Source organism: Macaca fascicularis, chromosome 3, assembly GCF_037993035.2.
Source record: "Macaca fascicularis isolate 582-1 chromosome 3, T2T-MFA8v1.1".
NCBI lineage: Eukaryota > Metazoa > Chordata > Mammalia > Primates > Cercopithecidae > Macaca > Macaca fascicularis.
Window position 1 is genome coordinate 108,307,495 of NC_088377.1, and position 19,624 is coordinate 108,327,118.

The 19,624-nt window shown below is 42.4% G+C and overlaps 2 protein-coding genes across 9 annotated transcripts in view; one reads left to right on the forward strand and one right to left on the reverse strand.

The window, feature by feature from the left end:
- CDCA7L (cell division cycle associated 7 like) overlaps positions 1–8,883 on the forward strand; it is a 45,098-nt gene extending 36,215 nt beyond the window's left edge. For 2 of the 8 annotated variants that reach the window (XR_012432605.1, XR_012432606.1), the window contains exons 4-10: positions 1,189–1,566; positions 3,059–3,130; positions 3,242–3,412; positions 4,088–4,237; positions 5,510–5,659; positions 6,452–6,775; positions 7,365–8,883. Coding sequence is in view for 4 of the 8 variants with exons in the window: in XM_005550007.4 (XP_005550064.2) it covers positions 1,189–1,566; positions 3,059–3,130; positions 3,242–3,412; positions 4,088–4,237; positions 5,510–5,659; positions 6,639–6,775; positions 7,365–7,395 (1,089 nt within the window). In the remaining 4 variants the exon portion in view is untranslated. The remainder of the gene's footprint in view (positions 1–1,188; positions 1,567–3,058; positions 3,131–3,241; positions 3,413–4,087; positions 4,238–5,509; positions 5,660–6,451; positions 6,776–7,364) is intronic. The other 6 variants (XR_012432607.1, XR_012432608.1, XM_005550007.4 and 3 more) reach the window with 3 other exon arrangements.
- DNAH11 (dynein axonemal heavy chain 11) overlaps positions 8,316–19,624 on the reverse strand; it is a 385,830-nt gene continuing 374,521 nt past the window's right edge. Inside the window, exons 77-82 of the mRNA XM_065542209.2 lie at positions 16,689–16,931; positions 14,588–14,770; positions 14,394–14,509; positions 10,276–10,388; positions 9,616–9,756; positions 8,316–8,792 (exon numbers count right to left, since the gene is read on the reverse strand). Of these exons, the coding sequence (XP_065398281.1) occupies positions 8,545–8,792; positions 9,616–9,756; positions 10,276–10,388; positions 14,394–14,509; positions 14,588–14,770; positions 16,689–16,931 (1,044 nt within the window). The 3' untranslated portion in view covers positions 8,316–8,544. The remainder of the gene's footprint in view (positions 8,793–9,615; positions 9,757–10,275; positions 10,389–14,393; positions 14,510–14,587; positions 14,771–16,688; positions 16,932–19,624) is intronic.

Consider the following 19,624-nt stretch of genomic DNA (forward strand, 5'->3'; position numbering starts at 1 on the left):
TGACAGTGTCCCCTAAAATTGGGTTCTTTTGCCGTACACCATTTTGAATTCTGAAGCTATTAATATGGAAAGTTCAGGGTATTAAAAAAAATAGGTAAATCAGTGCCGTATAGTATTATTTCTCACTTGGCTTGGTGTGGATATACTAGGGTTGGCAGTTATCTGCATTTTTTTTCTCCTTCTGTCTTACTTCTAACTTTAGTCCAATGAGAATTCGGGGTTGGTGGTGGTCACTGGGGAAGAAGCAGAGTCCCTGAACTGATCCCGGGCCCATATTGGTGCCATTCCACGCTCTTGGTAGATTTTCAGAATTCCCAGATAATGGTTCCCAAAGTTTTCTAACTTGTGGTCATGGAAGGATGCCCAGAAGATGTCCTGGATCTCACATACTTAAACCTGTCTCGGTACCACTAAGAGTCCCGTCACATCTAAGCCGTCACGTAGGTGATGTAACCCTGTTACTGCCTTCCATATTTACTGTGTTCTCACTTGTAAAACGGAGCAATGTTTGAATGCTGGAGACCTCTACCATGTGGAATTTGAACACGTCAGGTGAGGATTTATGGAGTTGACTGAGTGGTGTTTTGCTACAACCTGTCGAGCTTCCTGACCTGGTTTCACCTCATGGCTCTGTGAGGGTTCCAGGGAAGGGAAAGGTGCCCCTTGACTGAGGACCCAGTGGCAGGTCATCTGCCTGTCCTGGGTCACTGCCCTGAGGTGCAGTCAGCTCTCCCGCCCCGTTACTCAGGAGTCCGGTTCCTGCTATTTAGAGGAGACCAGTCAGCATTTTCCCCCCATAGCACCCTTTCCTGTCTGAAGATCACGTCTGTCAGGCATACCCTTTTTTGTGACTGTCTCTCCTCTTGCTGGCGCTCCTTGGTCGTCCCTCGGTGGAGGAGCCCACCCTGTCAGTGTTTCGCTTACAGCCCTCATGCTCCCAATGAAACCCAGTTCTGTCATGGGTATGACAGTGCACTGTTCGGTAGTAGGTTGTCTGCTCTTTGATTTTATTCATCAACCAATTTCTTGGACATTTAAAGGAAATTCAGAGGGAACTCATAATATGAAGGGAAAGCTTTTCATTTTTCATGTTTTTTCTCATATGCTGTCAGAGTTGTTTTAAATGCATGTCTTTTTTGTGGGTCTGTAACAGTGTCTTTGTGCTTTTTCTTGCTCTTATTTTATTAGGTCGTGGAGTCAGATTTGAGTGATGATGGCAAAGCATCTTTGGTGAGTGAGGAAAAGGAAGATGAAGAAGAAGATAAGGCTACCTCAAGAAGAAGTAGGTCTAGAAGAAGTAGTATTGGTCTTCGAGTAGCCTTTCAGTTCCCCACCAAGAAGCTGGCCAACAAACCAGATAAAAACAGTTCTTCCGAGCAGTTGTTTTCTAGCTCACGCTTACAGAATGAGAAAGAAACAGTTCTTGGAAGAAAGAAAGGCCGTAGACAGGTGATGCAAAGGGAAGATTCTACCTCTGAGTCTGAGGACGACTCTCGGGATGAGAGCCAGGAGAGTTCGGATGCTCTGCTGAAAAGGACCATGAACATCAAGGAGAACAAAGCCATGGTGAGGCTTCACGGAGGGCGCCCTGGGAGTTGGCATCAGGCTCTGGCAGCAGTTGCTGGGCTCCCAGAACCACTTTGAACCACTTTGCTTCTATAGCTGCTGCTGTTGCTTTGGCTTCTGTCAGGAAAATGTACTCTGGGTATTGTGTATCCTTTTTCTTTTCCAGAACCCAGAGCGACTGTTACATGATCAGCTCTGGTTTGGGAACAGAAAGAGATTCCCCAGGACCATTTTTAGCCCTTACACGGTGCCATCATGCTGCTTACTGTTGACCAAGCTAAGTTCTAAGTATATAGTTGTGTTGGGGATGACAGGGGCTGAACAACTGGCCTGTTCCCAGCAGAGTAAAGCAGAGGAAGTGGGATGTCACCAAGTCCACTGAGGAGCTGCGAGGAGCAGGTTGGGCAGGTAGCTTTTCACCATGGAACCACTCTTCTGTGGTGACCGGCCCTGGTTCTGAGACTTCTCAAGGAATGGAAGAAGTCTAGGAATTAAAACAACCTCAACAGTGTTAATTCACTCTAAAATGTCTTCATTAGAACAATGAATGGAACAAGGTGAAATCTTTGTTACATATATTTGGTTTTTCTATATGTAATCAGTTACTGTTAATCTGATCATTGTAGAGAATCATTGTTTGCTTCACAATTGCTTATCTACAGAGTTTTTTTTTTTAATAGTTCTACCACTTATAATCACTTTTAGCATTTTTGTGTTTTTTTAATCTTTTCCTTTTAAAAAAATAATGATGTAGTGATACTGTATATGCAAGCTTATATGTCTAATATAAATCACTTACAAAAATGGAATGCCTACTTTCGGGTTATTTTTATCCTAAGAAACATTTTTACTTAGCTAAGGGAAATTTTCAGCACTGTATCCATCTACATCTTTAAAGTAAGAGCTATTTTCTTTATGATTTTTTTGGTGGCACTCATATAATTGTATAAACTAAAATGAATCCTAATTAAATTCTCTGGCATATTAATGCCTATTATTTGGTGTTATTGTTCACTTAGGAATATCTTCATAAATTACTTTGATAATTTATTTAAAGAATCAGATTTTTGGAGCTCTAACCATCGAAATAATCTTAATTGAGCTTTTTCTTTTTTGAACATCCTGAAACTTGAGACTCACATGTGCAAAATGAATTGTCCCAGGGTCACACTGCCTTGGATTAGCCTCCGAGTCAGGATCGGAACCTCATGCTCCAGCTCTTGATCATTCCAGGACTGTTTTCCTGGTGTTGTGTTGTTCTTATATATAAGGAATAGGCTAGTGTTCATTCATATGAATGATGACATCAGCATCTCAGGTCTGGAGATAAAATCTTTACATGTGAGGTTAAAAGTATAACTGTTGCGGGTTATGTAAACTATTCAAGTTAGGTTTCTTATGATAGCAAAATGGAAGACTTGAGATAGGTGTTGGATGACCTAACCCTGGAGCACTATTTATGTAAGATCCTTTCTTATGTTCTGAACTTCAGCTTGCCCAGTTATTGGCGGAATTGAACTCAATGCCAGATTTCTTCCCAGTACGAACCCCGACCTCAGCTTCTGTAAGTAGAACTCCTTATAATTATAGCAATACTGATATATGGTGATCAGCCACCAGATGGCTTTTATTCAAGAGAGTGCCCAGTTGCCTCTGTCTGTGCTCTTGATTTCAGAGGAAGAAAACAGTGAGGCGAGCCTTCTCGGAGGGACAGATCACGCGGCGCATGAATCCGACCCGGAGTGCACGGCCTCCTGAGAAGTTTGCTCTAGAGAACTTCACTGTCTCAGCCGCCAAATTTGCAGAAGAGTTTTACAGCTTCCGAAGAAGGAAGACAATTAGTGGGGTATTTTCTGACTAATACGTGAATTCGTTTTTGTCCGAGCTACTGTTCCTCCAAACGTGAACGCACATCACTGTCACCCCAGGGCTGTTTCTGACCCTGTGGGTCTGCGGCAGCTGAGAACTTGCATTTCTATCTGCTTCCCAGGTGATGCCGTTGCTCCCGAGATCATACTTTGAGAAGCAGCCCTGGTCTAAGCTGGAGGTCACAGAGAGAGTCTTTTATCCAAGCCGAGCTGAGAAGCAGCTCATTTGTTAGGACCCTGCTTTGATCTCTGCTGCAGGCAGTAAAGGCCTGTCCACAGCTCCAGTCAGCTTTGTGGTGTCCACTTCGTGGAAAAGTGCAGTGATTCCTCGTTGCCTTTCTATTTTAGGCATGAGGCGTTTCAAGCGATTTCAGTTTGGAGGGAGAAACTTTGGACTCATTTGTGGGTTTGGCTGTTCAGTGTGGTTCACCTCTTCACAGAGTTTACAGCAAAGAACCAAAAACCTTGATTTTCTCCTTTATGACTGTATCGCCTTGCTGAGAAGGAAGCTTGGCAGGTGGCAGGAGCTCAGTAAATAACTAAATGAAATGGCTGCAGGGAAATAGAAGAGGGACAGGGTTAACATTAATGGATCTTTGAGAGTTTAAAATATTTATACTTTTTTTATAACTGCTCAAAACATCTCACTCCAGGTTCTGCCTGTGTTCACTGTGCAGGGGAAATGCCGGGAGTATAGACGACGTCACCGTATATCTTCTTTTCGGCCAGTGGAGGATATCACCGAAGAAGACTTAGAAAATGTTGCCATAACTGTTCGAGATAAAATCTATGATAAAGTTCTGGTAAATTATATATTATGGGTAATTTGCATGATTGTCATTCTTATTAGGAGTCTAAAGCATTGATATTTGAAATCTCACTTGTTTTTAAACTCTTATCAGGGCTTATGCCATCTCACCAAGGGCTCAGAGCCAGGTTCTGAATTGGAGGGTCAAGGGTCAGCTGTACCTGGGAGGCAGCCTAGTGCAGTAATTCCCATCAGGACAGCAGTCTCTCTTAGGGATGCATACAATCTGGGGGAAGGGAAGGGTATAGTTTAAAAGGGATTTTTATATGTAACTTACGGTTTAAATATTTATATAGTTTTATGTTTTAAATATTGAAAAAAGTTAGTGTATTTGGGGGCTAATATAACCATAGAAAATAAAGTTTGGCAGAATATCTGGTAGGAAACAGGTTAAATTTCTTGTAAATGGTGATTTAGAGGGAGGCTTTGCATTTTGCTTTTTTTGTGTTTTTCTGGATAATGGGACACTGTCAAGATAGTATTAAAATGCTTTAAATTTAGTTGTCAATATTAAAAAAAAAATAGATTTCACATTGAAGATATGCAGGTCTGCAGAGCTAGGCTGGGGTCAAGGTGATGCCACCCAAGGCTCATTGCCACTCAGTCACTTGTCACCTTTCAGGGGCTCTGCCACCCCTGACTTAAGCTTTTCTCTGGTCTCTCTTCCTGACAGCCTGATCATTTCATTCCTTTTGGGTCTCTGCTCAGCCTCATCTGACCTAATATGCTTCTCTGGCCACAGACCTGTGATGGTTACATTCTAGAGGAGTAGTCCCCATTCTTTTTGGCACCGGGGACTGGTTTTGTGAAAGACAATTTTTCCATGGATTTGCGGGGTGGGCAGGGGATGGTTTCAGGATGAAACTGTTCCACCTCAGATCATCAGGCATTAGATTCTTTTAAAGGGTGCACAACTCAGATCCCTCACATGCACAATTCACAATAGATGGTTTGTGCTCCTATGAGAATCTAATGGTGTCACTGATCTGACAGGAGGAGGCAGAGCGCAGGCGGTAATGCTCGCCCACCCGCTGCTCACTTCCTGCTGTGCAGCCCGGTTCCAAACAGGCCACAGACTGGTTCTAGCCTGGGGGCTCGGGACCCCTTGTCTAGAGACGATGCTATGGTTCTTAGGAAGACAGTCCTGCTTCGTTTGAGGAGACAGGTGGTACTTCTTCATACACTTGGAAATGCACATGATGGCATCTGGCCTCACTGGGCATCAGCATATCCCTGTGTTCACCTGCTCACTGCCTTCCCCCCGTAGGGTAACACTTGCCATCAGTGTCGCCAAAAGACCATTGACACCAAGACAGTGTGTCGGAACCAGGGTTGCTGTGGTGTGCGAGGACAGTTCTGTGGACCATGCCTGCGGAACCGCTATGGAGAGGATGTCAGGTCGGCGTTGCTGGATCCGGTAGGCACAGTGTTTGCATTTGTTGTAAATTGTATTGATGAAGGAAGCAAGCTGAAGATGGGCTTCCTGGGTTCTCACGGGGAACTGGGAGGTCCAGAACTCTGGTTTTTCCCTTCCATTTGTGTCTTAAGGCTCCAGGGAAAATGAAAAATAGGGATTCATTCTGGAAAGAGAGCAAGCTGACCAGTGAATAGAAGAATTTGTTAGATTTTCCATTGTCAGAGCAAAACTTGCTTACAGTCCTCTAGTTTTATACAAGTAATCCCTGTACCTGTCCTTCAGCAAAGTGATTTCCCTCTCATTTGTTTTTCTGGGCCAGGCTGAGAGGGAGGTGTACACTGCAGTATTAAGTGCTTTCTGTGTGCCTGGTACTGTGCAAGCTGTCGCTCACTCTTATAAATTCGTTTAATCCCATGAAATAGGTGTATAACCTGTCTCTCTCTCAGCTCCCTTGGTAAAATGAGACATAGTATCATGGTGAGTAGGCACGACCTTGAGCCGGGGGCAGTCCTGCTCCCAAGTGTGGCATCTTAGGCAGCAGTCATGGGGTAAATATATCGTCCTCAACTGACCAGCATAAACTGCTGCTCAGGTTAGTCATTCAACAATAAGCACATATTGAAAGGGCTGAAATTCACACCTTGATCTTTTGGAAACCTTGTGCTCCTAAACCAGGGCTGACATCCTAGGCCTGTGACCTGCACACTCACACAGGGCCCTGTGCTTGGCCAAATGCTTGTGAAACTCTCCATAATTTTTAAGCAGGGAGCCCTGAAAGGTGTCGTTTTTCAGTGTTTGCATGTGACGTGGGGTGATCAGCCTTCCTGCCTCGTGAGGAGCCCCCTGGGACGTAGACTGAAAGATGCCATGTGATTAAAGGTTGGAGGAGAGGCCAGCTGAGCCAGTCTGGATCCGAATCCCAGTTCTTGCCAGAGCCTGTAGATAATGAGCGAAGTGTCTGCTGTCATCTCTCTGTTAGGATTGGGTGTGTCCCCCTTGTCGTGGGATCTGCAATTGCAGCTACTGTCGGAAGCGTGACGGCCGCTGTGCCACAGGAATCCTCATTCATCTGGCCAAGTTTTATGGTTATAACAATGTTAAGGAATATCTGGAGAGGTAAGTCTCTAGCAGCTTAAAAACAGCTTGAAATCCCGAGGCCGAGCACGGGCGATCCTCTTGGCAAATAGTTGTTGCCTTCCTCTGTGACTTATATAAACCACGAGTGCCATCTATTCTGTATCTGTTTGCATTGGAAAAGCTCAGGCCTGATATTTTCCCTATTAGGGAATATTCTCCTTTGCTAGATTTTTCAACTCAACTCCATGTTGCCTTTAACCAAAATTTCTCCTCGAGGTGTATGACAGAAATGGAAGGAGTAAACAAGGCAGGCTGAGGGGAAACGACATAGATTATGAAAAGGCAGCCATAATCCTAGTGCAGAGAGAGAGTTCAGGGCAAGAGGACAGAATGTGAGCTACAAGTTTCATTAATGTGATAAACTCTGAATCGTGGTTCTGGAATGCGGGAGTGAGGCAAGTCGTGCTTCGGGCGTACTGTACCGGAGGGTGTACCGATATTGATGCAGAAAATGTCAGGATTTCGAGTGTCAGGAGATCTGGGTTCTGGCTTTGTACTCTTAGATGATTATAGAACCTCTCAAGCTTTGTACTAATTACTTACCAAATATTTCTCATCTTTTTCTCAGCTTACAAAAGGAGCTGGTAGAAGACAATTAAGAGGAAAACAGAACCAGCCACCTCACCATAGAGTACCCCAACAAGACATGCATACCATTTGTGCCTAAGATTTTTTACGGTTGTGTTTTTATACGGAAATTCTTTGTAGAGATTACTGTTTCTAAATACTATTTTTTTTAAGATTGTTTATATGCTTACAAAGATTTCTCAGGAAGACAGCAGAGCAGAGGAATCTATATAGATGTATGCACAGACCTATTTGTATGCTGAACTTTGTTCAGTGATTAAAAAGCACAGTTTAAATGGGGTGGGGTTAAAGTTCAGATAAGTTAGAGAGAAAACATTGTATGAGCAGCTCCTGCCTTGATCTATCTTTGGCTTCCCAAACAGTAACTCCAGGCCAAGTTTGCCTTAGCACGAGTGACCACAGTTTAATAGACCACACACATCGTTTAACCTGCTCTTGGTCATTGAAAATTTACACTGAACAAAGTGCAATTAACTGCAGAACAGTTTTACTAAAACTTGACTGAACAAAAGGGGACCGTCAACATTGTAGACACTGGAGGCCTCACAGAGTGCTAGCCTCTTCCTTCAGGACTCACCTGAGGCCTGCTGCTTTTATATTTTGAAAGAGTTTAAGGGCTAATAATTTTTAATTTAAGAACTAAAATCTCCCTTCTTTCTGGCTGCATTGCTTTTGCATGTTCAGATGTGATATAGGTTTTTTTGAGATGGAGTCTTGTTCTGTTGCCCAGGCTGGAGTACAGTGGCGCAACCTTGGCTCACTGCAACCTTTGCCTCCTGGGTTCAAGCGATTCTTCTGCCTCCTGAGTAACTGGAACTACAGTTGTGTGCCACCACACCCTGTTAATTTTTTGTAGTTCTAATAGAGATGGGGTTTCACCATGTTAGCCAGGATGGTATCGATCTGACCTCGTGATCCACCCGCCTCGGCCTCCCAAAGTGCTGGGATTACAAGCGTGAGCCACCGCGCTCAGCCCTGAATAAGTTTCTAATATTTTGTCTGATTTTCACTCTCCTTTCTTCACTTTTTAAGGATAGCGTTGAAAAAAGAATGCACATGTGAGTTACTAAAAAGTTGTAATAGAATACATTAATGTGCATGGGAACAGTGCAGCAACACAACAGAAAATCCTCACTGCACTCCAGCCGAGGCTAGAGTTCTTACACTTCTAGCAGCAGAGCCACTCCGGCTAGAACCCATTTTGCAGTCTTCTCTTCGCTCTTCAGCCTGAAGGTCCAGATGTAGCTGGGGCCTCTCAGTTTGGTTCTGTACACAGGGCACTCGTAGGTCTGCTTGGTTTCTTGTCTCTCCACGGGGGTGGCTTTTGCAAAGATGACCGGCATAGGGCATGTCAGCTCCTTGAGACGGGCTTCGACAATGGTTCCTGATTGGGTGTCCCAGTGGGCGCCTACAGCAAAAACACAACGGTTGCAATTGTGTGGCAGGTTGCTACTGATGATCAAGTTGTTTGATGCAATAAACATTCTGGTTTTGTCATATTTTTTTGCTTGTCAGTGGTATTTTTACTGAGCTGGCCAGACTGAGCTTTGAAAGGTAGGTTACCCTGCCTGCAGTGGAGGCACCGCTTTGCTTCCATGCTTAGTGGCTAAACTTTCCTGTGGAAGTAAGCTGATTTTATGAAATGGGATTCTAAGAGAATTCACATACATTAAACTAGTTTGCCCTCCCTTTAAATCTGCAGTTCAACACATTCCCTCCCCGTCGCACCTTATTCTCCTCTTACACCAAGTTCCAGTCGTTCATTTATGTCAGAACTTGTGGCACTTGCTTTAAAGTGAAAAAGGAACATCTTGGTAGGGACCAAGTGTCCTGTAGAATAAATACGTGGCCAGATAAATTTGGAAAATATTGCATAGTGTAGCCCGCTCTCAGAGATTTCACCCTACACAGTCACACCTTCAAGGCTTGGAGAAGTCTTGTAGTAAAATATTAGAGCAAATTTACGGACAGTTTTTAAACAGTAGAAGAAAGATTTTGAAATGATTATATTGAAAAGCCAAATAATGTGAATTCAGTCTAAGTCTAAAGTTATTCAGTGGCATTACCACCCAGATAGATATATTTGCAAAATGTAAGTGGAAGAAATGAGACAATGACTAGCATCAGGTTACTGTGTGAGTGAGGAGATGCTGAGAAACAGTAAGAGGACAACCAACCAATCTGAACCTGAGTAAGAAAAGGTTCCCCACTTACTCCTTGGGGTGTCTTACCCTCCATGAAGAGTCCGTGGAGGTATGCACCTTCCCTTGGCGGGTGGCCATAATCTTCCTTTGTTTTTTTGGTAACATCAACAGTCAAGCACGTTTTATCCAGTGGCCACTCATTTTTCCGAGCCATCGTCTGCATGATTGCTTTGGAAACATAACAAACATTGAATAGGATGAAAATGTTGCATATAAGGTTCCCAGGAGCTACCAGTAAATTGAGGCATCCTTTAGTCCCATAGGGTGTTTCTTGGGCATTTGCACGTGGCTGCGCTGGAGCAGGCTTTGACCAACTAAGGCCTGCAGGACAAGCTCGCTGTTTCTGTAAATAGTTTTATTGGAATAGCCACAGCCGTTTGTGTATTGTCTGTGGTTTTTGCACTACAATCGAGTAGCTATGCGGCCCTTTCCAGAAAATGTTTACTAGAGGACACGGTGCCCCACCTCACTTGGCTGCTTTTGCTGCTATAGGAGGCCCTTTCCCTCCTGCTGCTACTCGCCTGTCCAGAACTTTGTTTCCTCTGTAGCTGCTGGTCCTTTCTATAATGGCTGCTGCTTGAGGATTGGTTAGCAGGGCAAGGAGATGCCATCATAGGTAAACAGGGCAGGGCTTCTGGTAGGGTATGGTCCTGTCTGCATCAGGGACTGCACTGCCTCAGCCCTTACCCGTTAAGAAGGACTGAGGGTTGAAGAAGCCAGAGAGCCACACGACAGCTGGAAGGACAAGGTCTTGTGTCCAAGTATCGAGTTCTCGGCATCGCAGGAGGAGGTCACTGAACCTGGTTTACGGGAGGTAGGAAGAAATAAACTTGTTCAGTAAAATAGCCATTTTCCAATATGTTATGGTGGTGGGGGGCGGTTAGGGCAGGGTGGTGGTAGAAAGTATACCACTGGTAGCTGGTCAAATCCTTCCCTGACAATTTGCAGGGCACTGTCCCTTTAAAGGGCTAGTTTGTTTCCCATTGGAGACTTGATGCTTGTAGCTCTTACATTATGGCAAGATACACTGAGGAATGTGGAAAACTCATTTCCATTTATGCAACAAGTTCTATTAGAGCCTCTTCATGCTATATGGTGACTGTACAAAGGTCCTCACCCTATGACTTGGTCTGACAAATGCCAACTTGGAGGTATGGACAGGGTGTCTGAGGACCAGGGATGGCAAGGCTGTGATGGTGGTTACAAGACCAGAGTTGCCAGGAAAGCCGATAGGCAGAGGGAACAACATGTGCGGAGGCAGTGGAGCACGTGACCGCAGTCTAAGCACGTGCAGTAGCTGCCTGAAAGGGGGGAGGAAAAGGTTAATAAGGAAAAAAAGTCAGCCACGAATGGCATGCCAGTGGTTTGAGAAACGCTGCTGTTACATACATGTTCTCGGCTCCTCACAATTGGGCAAGGTAGGAAGTATCTGCAGTTGAGCTGGCTCACAGAGGCTAGGGACAGATGAACCTCTGATAAAATTAAGAGACAAGTGACACCTTGAATCATCAGTTTCAGAGGCTGCCTAAAGGGGACCAGGAGAATGGAGTAGAGAGAGCATAGCCTCAATGTAAGAGCCAGCGTTCTCCAGAAGGAAGGGCTGGCACTGAAGTTTTCTAGGACCTTGTCTGCTTCAGAGTTGCAAAGGAAGTGGGGGTGAATGAGGAAACACCCTGACAAACCACATGGCAGAAAATGTCTGCCTGAGATATTTGGCTGACTGGGCTGTGAAGAAGAAAAGGTTCAGAATACTTATGTTCAAACTTATGTTACCACAAGGAAAATCGCTGTGCCTGGACCTATATTAAATTCTTCCAGATAGCTAGATCAGAAAAAGCATACTTGATGGTAAGAAGAAGAAACAGCATAGGCACCACACAAAGGAAAAAGGCGAAGAACAAGAAAAGCAAAGGCAGGCAGACATTTCTCTCAAAATGTTGCCATCATGAGGATAAACACTGCAGCCAATTTGTAACAACTAAAACAAGTGATTGTTGATATAAACAAGATCATGACTTAGAAGGGATCAGGTAGGAAAAAGTAAGGAAATTAAGTTTGAAGATCCCAGAAAAGAAGTAGAAAATATAGAAATGAAGCAAAAAGTGAAACAGCATAAGGGAGAATAACAAAAATAAATGGAAGTGAAGAGGTAAAGGGTTAGAGTGAAAGCAATAAAATGAAAGCTGAAATGAGGCCAGACGTGGTGGCTCACATCTGTAATCCCAGCACTTTGGGAGGCCGAGGCAGGTGGATCACTTGAGGTCAGGAGTTCGAGACCAGCCTGGCCAACATGGTGAAACCCCATCTCTACTAAAAATAACAAAAGTTGGCCGGGCATAGTGGCACATGCCTGTAATCCCAGCTACTAGGGAGGCTGAAGCAGGAGAATTGCTTAAACCCAAGTGGCAGAGGTTGCAGTGAGCTGCGATCACGTCACTGCACTCCAGCCTAGGCAACAGAATGAGAATCCGTCCCAAAAAATAATAATAATAATTCTAGAAAATTTGAGTTTTCCTAAATTATACCTTTGAATCTATATAATCAAGGGCACATCACGTTCCAAGAAAATTTGGTAGAGAGTAATCAATGCTAATATAAAGAATAATATGAACAATAAAGATAATCCCTGGATGGCCAGGGGAAAACCTGAAGCCATTTATAAAGGGAAAAGAAGTATGCTAGCTTTTGACATCTCCGTGGCAGCATCTGACAAGAGGAGAGTGATGGCTACAAAGGCCTCCAACTGAGGGTGTTACTATTTTTTAATAACTAGCCAAACTGTCATTCGGGTATAGACAGAAGAGTATATGGCATGAGAAACCACCAGCAAATCCAACAAACAGGAAGGTTTATAACCCAGGAAATAGAGAAGTCTTGAAGAAAATACTTAATTGTAAGTATATTTAAACTTCTCAGGAAAAGAGAATAGTCATAAGAAGGAAAACAGGAAATTATGAAACTAGGCTGGGCACCCTTCCAAAAATATAAACAACCTGGAACTGAAAATTATGGACAATGAAATATATTTTATTTTTTGAGACAGGGTCTTGCTCTGTCACCCAGGCCGGAGTGCAGTGGCATGATCATGGCTCATTGCACCCTTGACCTCTTGGGCTCAAGCAATCCTACCACCTCTACACCTTGAGTAGCTAGGACGGCAGTCGCATGCCACCACACCTGGCTAATTTTTATTTTATTTTATTTTTTTTAGAGACAGAGTCTCATTATGTTGCCCAGGCTGGCTTCGAACTCCTGAGCTCAAGTGATCCTCCTGCCTTGCCCTCCCAAAGCGCTGGGCATGAGCCACTGCACCCAACCTGGACAATGAAATCTAAATAATTAAGAGAAGAAACAGATTGGATACAGTTGAACATATAATGAAGATCACCCGGAACTGATGAAGTCTACAAGTATACAGCTGAGAGACACTGAAAACGTTAAGAGGTCTGGCAGATAAATGTAGACTTGAGAATAGAGAGAATGACAATATTCGGAGAAAAAAGCACTAAAGACTTTTTCAGAATAAAAGCTATGGATGGAGTCTCACATTTATAACAGTACTTTAAAAATCCACACCTCAATACAATAATAAAATTGTTGAACATCAAGGGTAAAGAGAAAACATTTTAAAACTTTACTTGGGAAGGAATGCAAATATTTAAGACCAGACCTACCCTCTACAATCAATGCTAGAAAACCATGGAGTTAGAACATCAAAGTCCTGAAGGAAAAATAATTGTTGTGTCCTGGAATTCTACATATAAGTAAACTATCAATCAAGAATGAGAGTGCGGTGAGGACAGTTTCAGATACACAAGATGATTGCATCCCCTGCCCCCCAAGCCCTGCTCTATATTTTATACTCTGATGAAAAAAAAAAAAAAAGCCCAGAACAAGATACCAAAAAAGCAATGATGAGCAAATAAATCAGTACAGTATATTGAAGCAAAAATAATGATTGACCACAAGCAAAACAGAACAAAAATAATGTGGTTTAAAATAAGATGGAACTACAATTCCAGACCAGAAGGAGGCTGGTGTTCAGAGGGAAGCTGAAGGGTCTAACATTGTGTTAGGAGAATCAAAAGTGTGCGTGCTACAATGTACAGTCTCCACTAATATAATAGGAATGGTACAGGGATAGTTGAGGTTCATGGAATAATGATTCAGGAAAGCAGGGGGAAAGAAAGTCAGCACCGAAAACCCAGGAATAAAGAGCTTTGTGAAACTTCCTGAATTGTCTACCAAGACCAAGGAGCAATTAGGTGTAACACCAGCCTTCAGTGATCTGTGAATTTCTGCCCTAGCTTTGTGACACATCTCTGCAGTTATACCCCCAGTCTAGTTTACTGCATACTGCATACCATATTACAAACTTTCAAAAGTTGTCTATGAGAAGGCATAGGAATCTCAGGTTTGCAAAGTAAAGTTACAAGATGACACAAAGGCAAATTCAAGTTGCTTTCCATTGCCATTTAACTCTTACAACAACTCAGTGAGGGGATTCTATTGCCGTCTACATTTTTCAGATTTAAAAAAGACAGATTATTTTGTCTAAGATCATATACCCAATGAGTGAGAGGCAGAATTTGAATCTTGCTCTGACCCTGTCTTTTAACTGATTTTTGCCTTTGATTCAATATACCAAGTAAACTCAAATGAAATTGGTGGAAGAGTTTTTACAGTTACAGGTTGAGTACAGTCACAAAGCCCAGTCTGCACAGTTCTTAGGAAGCATTATTCAGAACACTAACCCAGCACTGAGGCTGCTCAGGGCCAGTGGCAGTGAGGGTGGGGTAGCTTACCACTGGGCTAGGCCATAAGTAGAAGGATAAGCCAGTTTGCTCCAAGTGTCTGGTACCATGTCATAACTCAATGCAAACTGCTGGGCTTCCAGAGCAGGAGATAATGCCAGTTCCCCCTTGCATCGAGAAAAAAAGCCACATAGTGAATATCTTCCAATGTGCTGAAGTCTGCTATAGCCTCACTTTAAGCTTACCTTCAAACTAAGGTCCAGTTGTTCAAGTGATATACGTATTTCCCGAATGAGAATATTCATCCTCTCACATTCTTGGAAGCAAACAAGAACATATGGGCTTCTATTTGAATTTTTTTGCATTATCTCTGCCATGTTGAACTCTTCTGGAAGTTTCTCCAAAATGTCATCCAAGACATTCTTAACCTTAAAATATTAAAACAAAGATTTAGCTCCTTTCTATTTCAGTTTTGGTCATGGTGACTATATATATCCTCTACTTTTTGAAGTTCCAGAATATATCATACAGCTTCTGAAGGTGCCTGCGAATGCATTTGAAAGATGCCTACGGCTCCCAGGAGGTGGGTGGTGTGGCAGTGCCAACTCCCTCAGCTGCCTCATTGGTGCTTCTGCACCAATGCCAGCACTCCCCCTTCCATGGAGCTGCAGATCTAGTCAAGAAGGAGCTACAGTTATTTGCAGTTTATTCACTTAACATTTAGGGAGTATAGAACTGTCATCAACTACGTGTTATTTATATGTAAAGATACGATCAGAGGAAGTAGAAGCCTATTATTTGGGTACTGTATTTTATAATCTGCTAAATTAACAAGATCCTTTTAAAAGCCATGTGAACCAGGGGCTGGGCACAGTGGCTCATGCCTGTAATCCCAGCACTTTGGGAGGCCAAGATGGGCAGATCACGTGAGGTCAGGAGTTCGAGACCAGCCTGGCCAATCTGGTAAAACTCTGTCTCTACTAAAAATACAAAAATTAGCTGGGCATGGTGGAGCGTGTCTGTAATCCCAGCTATTTGGGTGACTGAGGCATGAGAATCGCTTGAATTTGGGAGGTAGAGGTTGCAATGAGCCAAGATGGTGCCATTGCACTCCAGCCTGGGCCACAGAATGAGACTGTCTCAAAAAATAAAAAATAAAAGTCACATAACCCAAATAAGCCTTTTAAGCATAAGCAAATTCTGGTGAACTATGATCCTGCCCTCCCAACCACGGCATCCTAAAATTCCCAATTTAGATCAACATTTTTAACAAAGAAACTTCTATCTTCTGTAGTTGCTCTGAAGGAATGAAAGATTTATATATTAAAGGTATGAGAATGTACATGGTATTCATTCTATCTAGACAGCTCCACTGAGCTGGAGAAACCAGTCAATATCTAGAGAGGAGAAAAGATGGAAGAACTTTGCCTGTCCTTAGCCTCAGGCAGCTTTCCTTCTTTCCTTGGTTTCTCAGACTACTGCCTCTAGTTCTGACATCATGCCTGCCAGCTGGCATCACTCTGACAGGTAATTTATCTGGTCCCGAAATCTTAAACTCATTTACAGCAGGGGTAGACAGTATATCCAAATGACTGTAAGCATGTGAAAAGATGCTCAATATTATTCCTCAACTGAGGACTGCAAAGTTAAAACCACTATGAGATATCATTACTCTTACAAAATCACAAAAAGATAGAGCAACTGGAACTCACATGCACTGCTGGTGGGAGAGTAACTGGTACAACCACTTGAGAAAACTGATTGGGAATACTATTAAAGCTAAACATCATACCCTATTATCTGGCAATCCCACTTCTGGGTATAGAGAAATGGGTAGTATGAATGGATGCCTTTGGGAGTTACCTTTGCATATTGACTGTAGAAGAATGTTCATGGTTGTGATATTTCTATAAAAGTGAAAAACAAGAAACCCAAACATCCATTCACAGTAGAATGAAGAATTTTATATTCATATAAAATTCAAAACAAAAATGAACCACTGGTACATAAGCAACATGGATGAATCTCACAAATGTAATACAGAATGAAAGGAGTTAGACATGGATGAATGCACACTGTATGATTTCATATATTTGGAATTAGGTAAAGCTAATCTGTGATGATGGAGGTAAAGATACTGATTATCTCTTGGGGAGATGAGGGATATGTTGACTGATAAGAGGCACGAGTATCCTGGAGTGTTGGAAATGTTATTTTCATCTAGATGGTGGTTAGATGAGTATAAGCCTAGGTAAAAACTTGTTGATTTGCACAATTAAGATTAGTACACTTCAGTACAAGTAAGTTATACCTCAATGAAAAAGAAAAGGAAGGAAAGTTCTCTACCTTTTCTTCTGTAGACTGCCCCAGTTCATCACCACTGAGTGCATTTCTGGGCTGCATCTCCAGCAAAGTTCTGAAGAGAGTGTTGGACGTCACTGTCAGGAATTCTATTTCAGCGTTTGGGTGGAGGCCGTACAGTGCCGGGCTTTCTGGAGGAAGCGTCTCCTCTATGTACTGGTGGTAGCCTGCATAATCTAGGTAGGGTGGGGCAGCAAATCCTGGTGCCAGCATCAGTTCATCTTCAATCTTCAACCACAAAAGAAAAGTCAGTTATTCCAAATGTAGGTAGGCATCCATTTTCACTTCCTCAACACTTCGAGAAGACCCTGATGAGAAGGCCCCAGCACAATGCTGGCTGGGTAGCAGGCTCCCTAAACTGTTTTATAATCAACCATTCTGCTCTGTATGTAACACCAGACTGATCTCTGGGGAGGATCCCAAGGAACACCCATTAATCCTATCCCTAAGAAGACTCAGTTTGCAGTGTGCATGGGGCAGTGTGATACATGCACATAAAAGGAATGAGCCATCACAGAGCCCGGGCTACCCTATAACACACTCCTATTCATTGATTCTCCCAACCATCCCCATTTCCCAGAGAGGAAGTCAAGACTCTGATGTGAATTTGCTGAGGTAGACATTTGATTTAAATCTTAATTCTGAACTCATTTTAGTAGGACTCTATAGCCTGTACTTCCCCAGGGCACCATACTTCCCACAGTACTGCATCCCATCATTTTATATATGATGTGAATTTATATACCTGAATTTTATAAATATAAATAATGATACATGCATTTAATGAAAAATATGTGTGTATATAAGTACCATTTATAGGCCATATATACTAAGAGTCAGACGGATCCTACCTTCCCAGGACTTTGAGCTGCTCACAGCAGAGTCTGTCTTGTTTAGGATCCACAGACCCTGAGAGCTAAATACAGTTACCTACTGAGTGAAAGGCTGGAGAAAGTGGGCTTTTATCATGCCCATCTACTTTAATAAGGCTGGGGCAAGAGGGTAGACATTCCATTTAGAGGTAAGTTTTGAACAAAGGCAATGTGAATAGCAATAACAAACCCTCTAAACATTAGAACATAGAACTTCAAAATGTAACAATAGAATTTATGAGCCTGAGTCTCTGACCAGCCATAAACACAGAGTCAATCAAGTGCTTACATTTTTCTAAGTAACAGTATAATCTTAGATTTATTTTTCCCTGATTGCTCTTTGGTTTCCAGGGACCATTAACCCCTCTGTCTTAATTCTCCCAGTCTCTTGCACCATAAATCCTGTCTGTATGTGCACTTAAATGTACAGGGGAATGTTATTTTTAAATTATCACCTAATGTAGCTATTTTCTGCCTAGATTTTCTAAGTGGGTTTCTGAAATGGATTTGTCTGTAACTGTGTATGCTACGCTGTGGTCCCCTCACTATCACCTGGAGACAAAGTGAATATTCTTTAATTCATTTAGTAATATGTACTCACCACCCAGTACACTACAACAAACCTTAGAAGTACAAGCTCCATATGACCTCGTTATTAAGGAACTGGGAGTCTAAAGAGGACAAAGTAAGTGTGAATTTCCATACAATCATGTGCGTTTAACAGTGGTTTTCTCTTTCCTTCTTAAACCTACAATCCAGGTTATGTAGAAAGCCTACGTCCTTAATAAGGATGCTCAACTGCTTTCTGTGAATTCCAAGCGCATTTTAAATATTTGACTGAGCATTTTTATTTTTATTTTGTACCAGGAGGATTTTTAAGTTATCTAATCCTTCATATTGCCAGAAATGGAAATCTTGACCCAATGAATATGGGAAGGAAGAAGTTGGACTATTCCACCACCAGTATCCATTGGCTTGGTTTTATTTATTCACATTTGTATCATTTTATGTTTATATATGAGAATCATCAAAACTTAAATGTCACCTGGCTCAGGGTGACCAAGATAAAACCATGCAGGAGAGTTAAACTCATCATTATTAGTATACGATGGATAAAGTAGCCAGAATAAAAATATGAGCAAAATATGAATAAGAAAACCAAAACCTAGAATCCACACATCCCAACTGAACATTGCTCCCTACAAACAAGTACTTGGTCTTCTCTATTTGTGCTTACTAGGAAATTGAAAGAAGTTTCAGAAGCCGCAGTTAATCTGTCCTTAATAAAAACAAAAAGTTAAAAACAGAATTTCAAGCAAAGAAACTGACCAAAACCAAAACCAAAACCACTTGGAAAGGTTAAGCTGCCATGGGGACATTTGTTTGAATGCATGCTCATGTACTGTTGATGGGACTGCAAATGACCCATGCTCTTTGGAAAGAAAATTAGTCTTTATAGACATGTGACAAGTGCCTTCCATATGGTAGGCAATGAGCAAAGCAAAAGAAAACAGCCAACTCGAAACAGCCTGAGGTTTACAGCTAGACAGCCTGGTTCAGCTCCCATCACTTAATGGATTGGTGGCCTTAAGAAATGACAATTTATCTGCATTTCAGTCTCTTTATCAGTAAAATGTTGCTCATAACAGCAACCTAATGGTTGTGGCTATCAGAATTTAATAAGGTATGCAAACAGCTCAGCACACAGCAGGCTCTTATGTTAGTTTTGGTTTTCCTCGTACCCTAGCAGTAGACTTGATTTTAGTACATCTTGATTTTTCTAGAAGGAAAAAACAAAACCTGGGAAATGTCCTCCATATAGAGACTTGTGTTCCCTTTTACTTTAAGAAAACTGTCAAGACGTTAATATACTCAAGGAGCCCAGTGAATCCTGAAGCTGAATCTAGACTTTCTCCTTTCCCACTCAAGAGTTTTTATGAAAAGCTGCTTTTTGCCAAAGGAGACATAGTTGTAGAGCTCTCTACACAGTGGCCAACGTTCTTGCCTTGGGGGAGGTTTGTTTGAGAAAGCTGTTATAAAGCCTCAAAG